Source organism: Drosophila miranda, chromosome 3, assembly GCF_003369915.1.
Source record: "Drosophila miranda strain MSH22 chromosome 3, D.miranda_PacBio2.1, whole genome shotgun sequence".
In the NCBI taxonomy this organism is placed as follows: domain Eukaryota; kingdom Metazoa; phylum Arthropoda; class Insecta; order Diptera; family Drosophilidae; genus Drosophila; species Drosophila miranda.
In genome coordinates, this window is record NC_046676.1 from 25,237,719 (window position 1) to 25,250,111 (window position 12,393).

The window sequence follows — 12,393 nt, forward strand, 5'->3', positions numbered from 1 at the left end:
CCGTAAATATACCGATGAAAAAACGAACTTAGCCCACTTAAACACCCTTTATTTGAGCAGTATAAATACATGAGTTAAACCGCGGAAAAATAATACCAATAATATTAATAATAATTACTCTTGTAGGTCCATCCTATCCTTTATATTTGCTTAAAAAAAAGACTTCGATATCTTTCACGTGAACTGCGCTACAATTCTTCAGATTTAATCATTTTCGTAAAGAGTATTTCAATACCCACTGGTCGGCAATGGGTTAATCTCTCTCTGTCCACGAACGAATATAATATTCGACGATTTTGATATTCGGCTTAATATTACTATCTAGCTAGGGCTCTCAGCCCTAAACACATAATTTTTACCCATTGATGATTCAATTTTCTACAATAATGGCTAATTTAAAATGCTATCTTTAATTTATGTTTTATGATAAGTGAGTATGGAATGTCATCTCATTTCTCACATTCTGCTGGTATTTGAAGACTTGTTGCTTGTCAACCGCTGTATGGAAATTTGTATACCTATTTCGTTAATTCAATATTAAAATACCGCTTCAAGTTGCTTTGAAACGTAATTAAGAATGTCTTTTTCACATATTTACGTGTTTTTACATATTCATGCTATTGACTGGTTTTCTGTATAAATATATCTCGATGCCGATATAGTACGTTTATGGTTTTTACGTTGGATTTCTATAAGTTTCTGGGTATAAAATGATGAGATTCACTTAACAAATCATGTATGCGACACGCGACACGCTCTTACATGCTTTTGTATGAGTAGTTGTTGAAATTTTGCATTGAAACAAACTATAAACGAAAACAGGACACACTTAAATTTAGAAAATGTATTGTATATTGTATAAATGGGTTTGTCTGCTGTGTACATATATACTTTGTACAAGCATTCAAATATCTGGGCGAAAGGGAATGTGACCGGAAATCAACTTAAAATTATATGTACTAAAAATTAGAATTATCAATATATGATAGTAGTAACACATGTACAAATATGCAAATGGATAAACAAAAATCGGTAACGAATTAACACCGGAACATAATAGGACACAACTAGATGTAGGACATTGCGCGAGTGTAATTAAGCTCAGACTCTGGTTGGACGCAGTGAGCTTGCGGTAGACCAGATCGCTCGACGGGGCAGCGTTACTGATGGCTACCTCGTTTTCGCCGCCTGGCCATGAGCAGGGTCAGCGTAAAGGTGGAGCGGGCAAATATCAGCATTAATGAGGTCACCAGTACGGCCCTGCCACTGGGATGGTGTCTCGTCGTCTGGCTTGCGTCCACTCCCGCTGCCTGGTCTCGACGGGCACTTGTGGATACGCATGGGATTCAATTCGGCCACATACATCTTATTACCATAGGCTGTTACGGCCACATCGTGGGGATTCATCTACACAGCTCAGCGTTGGGGCTATTGACAATGATCAGTTCTCCACCTGGAAGGGAACGAAAGGATTGTAAACTGTTTTTCTTTTAGCCATTATCCAGACGGGGCACGGAGACTAACCTGCTGCCGAGGTATAAGCCATGCTGGACAGTAAATCGCCAATCAGTGATTTTGATACTGTGAGTGAAAGGTGCGGTTGCTCGAGTAGAAACACTGCACCCGTCCGTTCGCCCGGTCGCCGCCAAAGGAGTTCCACAATCGTATTGCACGCGGCCGGTTGAAGGCTCCAGAGCCAGAACGGTGCTCTCGAATGGGTCCGCTGTATCTTTCCTGGTACTGATTACTATTGTCGAAAGTGTCCTAGCCCCAGGTGCGGTCCACCCGATGGAAGATGACCACATTGCTATTGGAGGATTGGCATGGGATACTCTTACTAAATGGAGAATGGAGTGCCACTTACTGGTATTTAGATTTGCTAACTCAGTTAGATCTTCCGTCGAATAATACTCGCTATATAGATCATTTAGTCATGCCCACATCATTTTATTCGGTCAATGAATCTATTTTCTAATTTACTGGCTTATTTTTAATAATTGCTTTTATTGCATTTTGCGTAAAAAAAGGTTTTAGCGAAAATGGTCAAACAAAAAAAGGATTTAGCGAAATGGGTTACACAAAAAAACGAAAGAGGAAATTGCTCAATTTTGATATTCCATTGAATAATGCTGACTAACTAAATCTCTCAGCAATGCCCACATAGTTTTATCCCATTGATGAATAAATTTTCTACAAGATTGGATAGTTTTTAATCCTTGCTTTTATTGTATTTATTGTAAAAAAAAGGTTTAAACGAAAAAGTTCAACAAAAAAACGATCGCTATGTTGCGTGTAAGCCTTAGTATAGGCCTTTGTATACCCTATTTTGTTAATTGTATATGAAAGTGTAAATATTGATATGAAGATAAAACGTAACTAATAAAGACCTTTTCTCAAATTGACATTTTTTAGACATATTCATGTATATGATGAGTGTTTTTTATATATATCTCGATCCTGATACCTATTCTTGGTCCCTACAAGAAGACAATAAGCTTTAAAATATTGTTGAAATATTGAAAATTATATTAAATAATATTGAAAAATATTAAAATATATTGAAAATAAATTGTTTTTGCCTGGGATGACAAACATATTCACAACTCTATAACATATCCATTTCCCCCAGGGTATGTGTGCATGGAATGGGACTCATTGTTGTCAACCGGTTAAAAGAGAGCCTTACCGGATTCAAGTTCGGTTTTCGATACTATCGACTGGATACGAGTGGTGCGCGCCAAAAGACAGCTGCAGTGTGGCAGCTCCATTTAGATTAATATTGCGTTTCTCAGTTATCGCAATTTACACATCTCTAGGCATCAGCTGTTCTGAAAATCAAATGTTAATTAGTTAATTGCTTAAAACCTGGAATCAGCACAAACTGGCAATTGGAATACATCTCGGCTAATCCTGGAGCGTATGTGGTGAGAACACAAGTGCTTCGGCTATCCTTTGATTTTATTACATAAATTGAGTGAAATGGCAGTGCACATTAAGAGTCCTTGAAAAGACAATGTCGTAAAGCCCTTAACCCCATCAATGGGTGGCGTAGTGAAAGCCACTCCCCTCCCTTCCTCTGCCACATAAACGGATTCCACTTGGCCCGGCGAAAATGTGGGGTTTCTTGATACATAGACTGCAGCTGCTGCTGCACCACAACCACACCCCCATCCCACCACGCGTCAAAAGTGTTGAAAACAGTTTTTCATTTACTTGCAGGCCGCCATGCAGCTGCTGGATTAGAGGGATTACCTAATCAGACGAACGCACCGCAGTGATTGCATTTTCTTAGTACTCATTTCCACGGACTGGACAGATATAACTCGGTAAGTTCGAGTCGCCGTCATATGCCCACTTAACCGGCACTTGGCGGTAATTGAGGCATTAATTGGCCACAAGTGCATCCCAACTAAATGTGTTATTCATGTTCAATTCAATCCCAGTCCACAGCAGCCGCGGGGAAGGCAAGCGATCAGCTCGAAAATTGTTGGGGGGGGGACTGGTCCACGCTCGTCATTCTCCTCCAGTATCAACAGACGCGCTACACACAACGCTACGCGCTTCATTCACGCGAGTGCGAATAGTTATTATTTTTAATCAAAAATAAAGTTTTTGCAGATCCGTTAGTGCCTCCATCTCCCTCTCTCGATCACTCGATTGACAGTTGACAGACATGCCTATCGGCTGTGGATATCGCTTGCGCTCTTGGCGGCTGTTTGAATTTGAATTTCAGAACTGGCAAACTTCTAACGCTCTCTCTTTCTCTCTCTCTCTACTCTCTTGTTCACTCGTTGCAGCTATGCTTTTTGCGCGTAGGCGGCATTTCTTCAAGAGGTGAATCCCTGTGTGTTTGTCCCCACTAACCGACTCCCGATTAATTTGTTTCCGTAGTTTGCTTGTAGCCGTACGAAATCCGTTTGTGTTCTCTTATGATTTCAACCTGCTCTCGCGCGGCAGCCGATCCGTAGTAGTGTCATTAGTCACGGTCGTATTTCGTTGATATCTCGGCTGCTTTGACTGTTATTATCAAATTGCCTCACCACTTACTCACTGCCTCATTGACCTCATATGAACAAACATACATATATACATAATCGTTAAAGTACATCCATTTCCACTTGCACCACACTACGTATACCCGCGTCGACACCCATCGCCATTATCGGCAGTATCAAATCGGGTACAAAGGTTGGCCTTAAAGGATTTTTGGCAAAAGAATGGGGATCAGTTTGTGCTACGCACGGGTTCGGTTCGGTTATCACGGTGCGCCATGCATGCCTCTCGCTTTTGGACGACTTTGGACAACCTCCCTAAACAACAACCCCACAAATAACAAACTAATAATCTATAAATCTGTTTGCTTCTCTCTCCCCACGCGTCAAAATAATTACACGATAATAATTCAAGTACGCAACCGGTCAGAATCATTCGAATCCGTTAACTCCCGATCGAACCGAATCGAATCGAGCAAAACATATCTTAATTCCCATAAGCACTAGAGCAAAAGTGACCGAAAGCAATGAGTGGGCTTTATAGTACTATAAACACAATATTCTATGCTACAATCATTCCCGGAGCGATCTTCATTAGTTGGCTAATTGGGCTGTAAGTATCATCGAGCTCCTCGCACCGATCTTGAGTCCCCCCGGCTCGATTAGATGTTGTAAACGTATCGTATCCCTCTTCCATTTGTATAAACAAAACCCCCTGATTTCTCGTTATTTATATTTGTCATCGTGACGTTTGACATTTCGGGAACCGCCGACTCTGCTCCGCTTCCGTATTCTGTTTCCGCTGGTTCCCACTGTACCAACTCCATCTCTCATCCACATTGCCAACTTTCATCTTCACTTTATGTATCTCGTCTTGTGGTAATATTCCCCCTTTGTAGTCATCACAATCACCCCGTCCTTCCATCATGAAATGAAAGCAAGCTGAGATCACACGGGAGCACACTGACACCTCTTCCTCCACAGGGTGGGCCTGCGCTGCCTGCAAGTATGCCTGCTGTTCTTCATCCTGGTGTTGGTGGTGCTGCCACTGGTTTTCCGCTATTCGGTGACGCTCCAGCGCGGCATCCTCTTCCTCACATTCAGTAAGTAGAGACCCACCACACCCCAGGAGACAATGCTAGACCAATACTCTTTATTGCAGTCACCTACCCGAAGGGCCTCGACCTCACCAATCCTGCCGGCATCGGACTCTACGCGACACGGAACTTCTACATAACCGTCAAGGATAATGAATCGGACGAGGATGGGGTGCGCATTGGAGTGTGGCACGTGCTGCCGAGGAACGCGGTTCGCCGCTTCAAGCGGGAGCTGAAAGTGGAGGAGGCCTTCGACCAGGACATCGTAACAGATGAGCGCAGGGACGACGACTACGAGCAGGAGCTCAGGCGCCTGGCTCCGGCCATCAAGTCGGAGTTCCCCTCGATCGTGCCCGAGAACCAGCAGCTGTTCTTCGAGCGTCTACTACGGATGCCCGGCGGTACCGTAGTCATCTATCTGCACGGCAACACGGCCACCCGGGGCAGCGGCCACCGCTCGGAGGTGTACAAGCTGCTGCGGAACCTCAACTACCATGTCTTGTCCTTCGACTATCGCGGCTACGCCGACTCGGATCCCGTCTCGCCCACGGAGGAGGGTGTGGTCCGGGACGCCATGATGGTGTACGAGTACATAGCGAATGTGACCTCCAATCCGGTCATCATATGGGGTCACTCTCTGGGCACGGGCGTGGCCACGCACATGTGCGCCAGGCTGGCCCATCTGAAAGAGCGGGCGCCACGCGGCGTCATCTTAGAGAGCCCGTTCACCAACATCCGAGACGAGATCCGGCTCCACCCCTTTTCAAGGATCTTCAAGCACCTGCCCTGGTTCGACTTCGCGATCTCGCGACCCATGTACAGCAACCGCCTGCGCTTCGAGTCGGACATCCACGTGCATGAGTTCCCGCAGCCCATTATGATCATCCACGCCGAGGACGACGTGGTAGTGCCCTTCCACCTGGGCTACCAGTTGTACCGCATCGCCCTCGACAGCCGGAGTAGGGCGTGGGGACCCGTGGAGTTCCACCGCTTTGACCGGAGCAAGCGGTACGGCCACAAGTATCTGTGCCGGGCGCCCGAGCTGCCCGGCTTGGTGCAGCATTTCGTGGATAACTATCGCAATGCCGTCTACTAGACACGAGAGGAGTTCCCCCTCCACTTTATTTATTTTAATTACTATACACAAGTTAGTCTTAATTTAGTTTTCTACCGACAGCACGTTCCAAATTCTTCACATTGTACAAGAAAATTAAAAGAGCCATTTGGATAGAAACAAAAAATAAGCCGATTGTTTTGAGTTCAAAGTAGCCGGAACACGCTAGAGATTTCTTACAACTACATCAACTAGATTTTTTTTTTTTAACTCTCCAAACTCTCCTCGCCCTTTATGCGCATTAGCGATGGGATTTAAACCTAAACCATACCCATACTATAATTAATACACAATCACATTCACTGCAAAGGCGAATAGCAGCTTTGACTTCGGTACTTCGCAGGCGGTTTCGCTGCCAGTATCCTAAAAACATAGCACAAGCAATAGTTCATAATAATTTGTGAAAACGATGGCAACGTTATGAGCCGCGGCAAAGCACGCTGCTCTACCAGGCTCAAAATTGATTGATGTTGGCGATCAAGGGCAGCTCGATGTTGGCCATGATCAGCTGCTCCGTGGAGTTGTATTTGGTGTTAAACTCTGGCAACGTCTTGTCTGCCAGAGCACATTTTGTGATGTGTTCGACTGTTCGAACAAAACTGAGAAAGTTGCTTTTTTTGTGTTTGTACTTTTAAATAGTACATTATACAAAAATTGTGGCGCCTACTGCTTAACTACATATGTGTAGTGGCAGACATGGCTATTAAATGGCAGGGTAACATTGGTTACAATAATGGCTATTTGGTAATTTAACAGTGTTGGATATAGCTAAGGTAATACTAATCTTAGTATTAATTTGTGTTTTGTGTAGATTGCTTACAATGTTTTAATTTACATGTGGATTTGGTGCGTTGGTGTTATTGCGACTGATCTCCATATTATGAGTTGAGAAGGGATTTCTTCGCCAGTTTTCGCGTCTAGCCTGTGATTGTTCTGAGTGCTTTGTTTTGTAATTTTTACAGTTTGTCCATTTGCGTGCTAGATGTTAGGGGTCCCCAGACTGGCATGGCGTACTGCCATATTGGGGCAACCAGTTGCTTGAAGAGAAGGACTTTCAGGTGCAGGGTAAGATTGCTTCTTCTGACTACAGCAGCTACATGTTTGTTGAAGTTGAGCTTCTCATCCATCTGCACGCCAAGGTATGGTAGGACCGTTTTTTTGGGTAAGTGTTGCCCAGCTACCGTAGGTGCTGGAGTCTGTTGTTGCGCAGGTGAGAGTGAATGCAAGACATGTGCAGTTTTTGTGAGACTAACGGTAATTCCCCATTTTTTGACCAGGAGTGAGCGTCAGCTAGAAGCCTCTCCATGGATTCGTTGCCATGTCGTGGGTTAAAAGCAGACACCAGGTAGACCGCGTCGTCTGCATAAGTTGCTAGGAGTTGCGTTTGAGTATTGCTTATTTGTGGCTGTGGCATGTCGGCAGTGTATACGTTGTATTGCACTGGGCCAAGGACGCTGCCTTGCGGGACTCCTGCAGCTACATGCTTTTGGCTTGAGATGGTATTCCCACAACAGACGATTTTGAAGGTTCTGTCCATAAGATAGCTGGTGAGTGGGATGAATAATTTGTCCGGTATTATGGTTTTGGTTTTGCAGAGAAGACCCTGATGCCAGACTCTATCGAAAGCTTCCTGAATGTCCATGTAGACAGCACAGCAAGGTCGCTGCTGTCCATAAGACCTGAGGATAAATTGTGTGGCTCGTCCGACTTGCTTCTCTGCGGAGTGCTGACTTCTAAAGCCAAATTGATGATTTGGTATGGCCATGGCAAAATGTTCTTCAAAGAGACGTGTTTGAATAAGGCGCTCGAATATTTTTGAGAATTCTGTTAGAAGACTGATAGGCCTGTATGATTGAAGTTTATCCGGCGGCTTTCCTGGCTTCTGTATCATTGTAATTTTGGCACATTTCCAAGCTTTTGGGAAATACCCAATCTGCAGGGCAGATTTGAATATTAGCATAAGGTAGGAAACGGCAGATAACGGTAAGACTTTTATGACACTGCTATCAATATTATCAAACCCAGATGACTATTTTGACTCAAGTTTTTTGATTTCAGATTTTAATTCGTTGATGGTAAAAGGTCTGATTTTTTGTTCGTCTGGTGGATCGCTACTTTGCAGCACTGATTCAATTTCCTCCCTGTCTTCTAGATCTGCCGTGATTCTGAGAATGAGATAAGTAATGTGTAGAAACCGGCTGGAAATTTTTTTTTTTTGATGGCTCGTTTATTGAATTTTTTTTGGAAGTGTGTTTGTCGTGTGAACAATATTGGAAGACTAACTTTATGAAGCAGACCAGTTTTTTCACACCTTGCATTAGCAGGGGGGAGAGGGGCCGTCAAGAAGAAAGAACCGTTTTATTTGCATTTATACTCTTAAATTAGCATATTTAACAAAATTTCTTGGCGCCAACTGCTTATTTTACATTTTACATGTAGTTGCAATGTTTTTAGCTGAAAAATGGGAAGGTAACACTAGTTGCAGTAATGGTAGGTATTTGGTATTTTTCCATGTAAGCATTTTGAGTGAAAAAAGGTTAGGTAACACTAGGACTTAACATTAACATGTGTTTTGTAAGGGCTATTGAGTTGCCTTACAGACGATAGTTTTATCTTTAACAGTTTTTACATTATACATTTTACATTACATGGGAGTTAAGGTAATATTAATATACAAAAATACTGGACAAAAATATGTTGCTGAAGCTTTATTTACAAATAGGAATTAACTTTTTATTATGCAAGTATTTTGAATGAAGAAAGTTAAGGTAAAACTAGACTTAACATTAACATGTTTTTTGTAAGGGCTATTGTGTTGCCTTACAGACGATAGTTTCATCCTTAACAGTTCTTACATTATACATTTGGCGCCACATGAGGAACTCCAGCGCCACCACTCCAATACGCCATCTACTTATCTGTATATGTAATAAATTCAAATAATACATGCCATATTTTACATTTTACATGTAGTTGCAATGTTTTTAGCTTAGCGATTGGAAGGTAACACTAGTTGTAGGTATTCGGTATTTTTTCATGCAAGTATTTTGAGTAAAGAAAGTTAAGGTAACACTAGACTTAATATTAACATGTGTTCTCTTTTACAATGGATTGCGTTTTCTCAGTCCGTTCCTGTCCTCGGAGCGGGCTCCATATAAGTGGCGGCGCAAGGCTGATCCTCATGTCAGCATCACGTTGGCTGGTTGCGAACCGCCGCAACTTTAGCATTTAGCTGGGTGCGGACCGCCGCAATTTGCGTATTTAGCTGGGTGCGGTGGACGAAACCACCGCACTTTACACAGACGAAGCCGCGTTGACAGAAGTTGTTAAACCGCCGCAATTTTCGCATTTAGCTGGGAGTGGTGGACGAAACCACCGCACTTTACACAGACGAAGTAGCGTTTGTGTTTGTGTGTGTGTGTGGGATTATTTCTGGCTGTTGGTTGGCTTGTGTCAGCTTCCATGGCATGCCGCGCCTGGGCGTTGGCTTGATCGGTCTCCTCCGCCTTCTCCCTCACCCGTTTTGACGTGAGAGTGGCGTCGGTTCGGCGTTCCCTTTTGGGTTTGGCGCCTTTTTGTGGGGATTTGCGGTGGTTTGTGTTGGTGTTTGTGTAGCTCGGCTGCAGCCGCCGTCGCTGTGGCGTCAGCGGTGCGCGCTGGCGTTTTTTTTTTTGTCTTTCGTATGCAACGGCGGCAATACGTAATTAGCATAGCGCAACGTAACCCAGCTCGAGCCTTCGCCTGTTCCAGCAGGATAGGGGAGCCAGTGTTACGTTACGCCATGGGGACTTTATTGTACAGATACTATTCTAGCATTTTAAATACAAATTATTAGGGCTGTAGTTTACCATAAATATTCTGTAAATAGCTGTCTACGAGCTGCTGTTAGCAGCCGTAGGCAGCAAATACAATGCTTTTGGACAGCACGAATTCTCCACTGCCGGCAGTGCTGCCGGCGCAATCGTCAATCTGGGGAAATCTCTCCACTTTGGAGAATAGGCGTATTCCAACAGCTTTATTTAGCTGTCACCAAGTTGAAAAGAGTAAACGTGTACATTTCCAAGTGCTGGAAACAAAAGTTTCACACCATATTTTGGGTGGCATCATTTTTACGCGCTAAAAAGTGAATTTTGAGTTTTGTGGCAGGCACGCAAATCGAATCAAAACATTCAGGTCTATGTGCGCGTTAGGTGAGTGCCCCATCTACGGGTAGTAGATCGCCCAATAAGTACGATTTCCATCCCTGCAGGCCGCTGAATGCACGCGAGCGATGCATACGCTCCGCAGAGGTTGTGGATGTGCTCAATCCACGCGAGATCCTCACACGCCACACCCTCGACTCGAAGTTGACGAAGAAGTTTACGTTTGATCGGAGCTTCGGCCCCGAGTCCAAGCAATGCGATGTCTATGCGGTGGTGGTGTCGCCCCTGATCGAAGAGGTGCTAAGCGGCTAGAATTGCACGGTGTTCGCGTACGGACAGACGGGTACTGGCAAGACGCACACGATGGTGGGGAATGAGAACGCGGAGTTGAAGTCCTCTTGGGAAGATGTTTTTGGGGTTGTGTGTCGACGGCGCGAGCACAATAAGACTGATTGGCCACAGTGACCCTCAGCTAATTTTATTTGTTTTCGCAGTTTTTACATTTTAACGCATTTACAAATATTTCTAAAAACTGTTATTTTAACAGCTGAACCACTACTCTTAACATGGTTGGGATACTTTCTCGTTAGGTTTGTGTTTTTATAAGTTAATGTTATTTATTGGCGTTTAAAATTAATGACATTTATTGGGGAGCAGAAAGTTTGTCGAGTGGGGGGAGGGACTTGTTGTCATGTCAGCGGGGGCACGGCACGGCACGGCACACGACAGACACCACAAAAAAAGAAAACAAAGCACAACAGCAAGACAACGGAAAACGGCGACACGAAAAAAGACACGAAACGGTTTTGGCACGTCCGACGATCGCGACCTCTCGAGCGGGTGGACGAGATGAGAGTGGCGGACGAGGTTCATGGTGGAACACTCATATGTCCACCAACTCCCACACTCTCCCCTCCACACTCGAATGGCCCGATCGCCGATCGTCATTTACCGGTGCTCACACCCCCGGTTCCACTTTCACTCACCCCAATATTGAGTGAGATGAAAGTAGTCCGAGGGCAGCAGCACGGAGAATTGGCATTGGCGGTTTGTTTTAGTGGCTGATTGCTTCGTGTTGTTGCTGATTAGTGGCTCGTGTCTAATGTTTGTGCTGTGTGTATTGGCTGCTCTGTTGTCAAGGATGGGATGGGATGGGAAGGGGAAAGTTTGCCTGCACCCGTATAACCGCCCGGATACTTTATACGTCCGGGCGCGAGACGCTCCGTAGAGTCGACCGCATAGCATCATGTGGGCGGTTTAAATGGCTTTATTGGGGCATTTGGCAGAGTGGCGAAGGATGGCAGTGTACATTTTATTCCTGCACAACCTCATCTGGTCTTTGGTGGCATTTGAAGTGGGTGGGGGGGGTGGGTGAGGAAATGGCTGGGCGTAAATTGCCGAATTTGCGACCGATAACACACCGGCATTGATAAATGCAATTTGAATTTGAAATGGCTTTTTGGTGTGTTATCGGTCAAAGTCTGGTATTTGCGTGGTATTTTTTGTAATACCACGTGTCAAGGGGGGGAATTATGGGAATGGCAGATAGGTTGGGAAGAAGAGTAAGAAGGTAAAACTAATTAGAAAACTACGAAAATTTACAATTAACTACAGAGAAAACTACATTAATTTACAAAAACTTAATCCTAATATCACAGGCAAGTAACTAAAACTATGGACAAACTATCTACGGACATGCAAAAACTACAGAAACAACAGGATTGACATCTACAACAAATACATTGATGCAGACAAGGTAAAATAAACGATAATTGACATACATTTACAACATATAAACATATTAATTATATTTAGCCCTTGTAGGCGCTGATGTGGGCGCCCTGGCAGTTGGCGCATTTGGGATTGACGGCCCTTGGCTTGCTGCACTCCGTCGTCAGATGTCCACCCGCGCATTTCATGCAGACAGCAGCTCGTCTACAGTATGCACGGGTGTGGCCAAACACCTGACATCGATGGCACTGGGCGGGGTCACGGGAGACTCCAAGTCTCTCAACCGTGACGGGCCTCCCACCCAGGCGTCGCAGCTT

The 12,393-nt window shown here is 44.4% G+C and overlaps 1 protein-coding gene, 1 long non-coding RNA gene and 1 other non-coding gene across 10 annotated transcripts; all 3 read left to right on the top strand.

Moving 5' to 3' along the window:
- Positions 1-2,793: 2,793 nt before the first annotated feature.
- Positions 2,794-6,330, top strand: LOC108160573 (lysophosphatidylserine lipase ABHD12). Of its 3 annotated transcripts, XM_033391480.1 has the most exons (6): positions 2,794-2,924; positions 3,220-3,326; positions 3,798-3,834; positions 4,408-4,605; positions 4,977-5,095; positions 5,155-6,330. In XM_033391480.1, the coding sequence occupies exons 4-6, from the start codon at positions 4,520-4,522 to the stop codon at positions 6,183-6,185; spliced, it is 1,236 nt and encodes a 411-aa protein (XP_033247371.1). In that variant the 5' UTR covers positions 2,794-2,924; positions 3,220-3,326; positions 3,798-3,834; positions 4,408-4,519; the 3' UTR covers positions 6,186-6,330. The 3 variants fall into 3 exon arrangements, with proteins under 3 accessions (XP_033247371.1, XP_017150148.1, XP_033247372.1); XM_017294659.2 differs by lacking the exon at positions 4,408-4,605; XM_033391481.1 differs by lacking the exons at positions 2,794-2,924; positions 3,220-3,326; positions 3,798-3,834; positions 4,408-4,605 and adding an exon at positions 4,648-4,871.
- Positions 6,331-6,513: 183 nt separating this feature from the next.
- On the top strand, positions 6,514-8,494 carry LOC117188130. 6 transcript variants are annotated; one of them, XR_004472477.1, is made up of 3 exons: positions 6,514-7,750; positions 7,799-8,166; positions 8,262-8,494. It is a non-coding gene; the product is annotated as an uncharacterized LOC117188130 (long non-coding RNA). The 6 variants fall into 6 exon arrangements; XR_004472481.1 differs by having other exon boundaries at positions 6,514-7,413; positions 7,481-8,166; XR_004472479.1 differs by having other exon boundaries at positions 6,514-7,049; positions 7,166-8,166.
- Positions 8,495-9,854: 1,360 nt separating this feature from the next.
- LOC108160336 lies at positions 9,855-10,939 on the top strand. Its single transcript, XR_004472553.1, has 2 exons — positions 9,855-10,393; positions 10,453-10,939. It is a non-coding gene; the product is annotated as an uncharacterized LOC108160336 (transcript).
- The last annotated feature ends 1,454 nt before the right edge of the window (positions 10,940-12,393 follow it).

Coding starts and splice junctions, on each gene's coding strand:
- LOC108160573 (XM_033391480.1), top strand. CDS start 4,520: ATGAGTGGGCTTTATAGTACTATAAACACAATATTCTATGCTACAATC. Junction 4,606..4,976: donor ATTAGTTGGCTAATTGGGCT/GTAAGTATCATC, acceptor CTTCCTCCACAG/GGTGGGCCTGCGCTGCCTGC. Junction 5,096..5,154: donor CATCCTCTTCCTCACATTCA/GTAAGTAGAGAC, acceptor TCTTTATTGCAG/TCACCTACCCGAAGGGCCTC.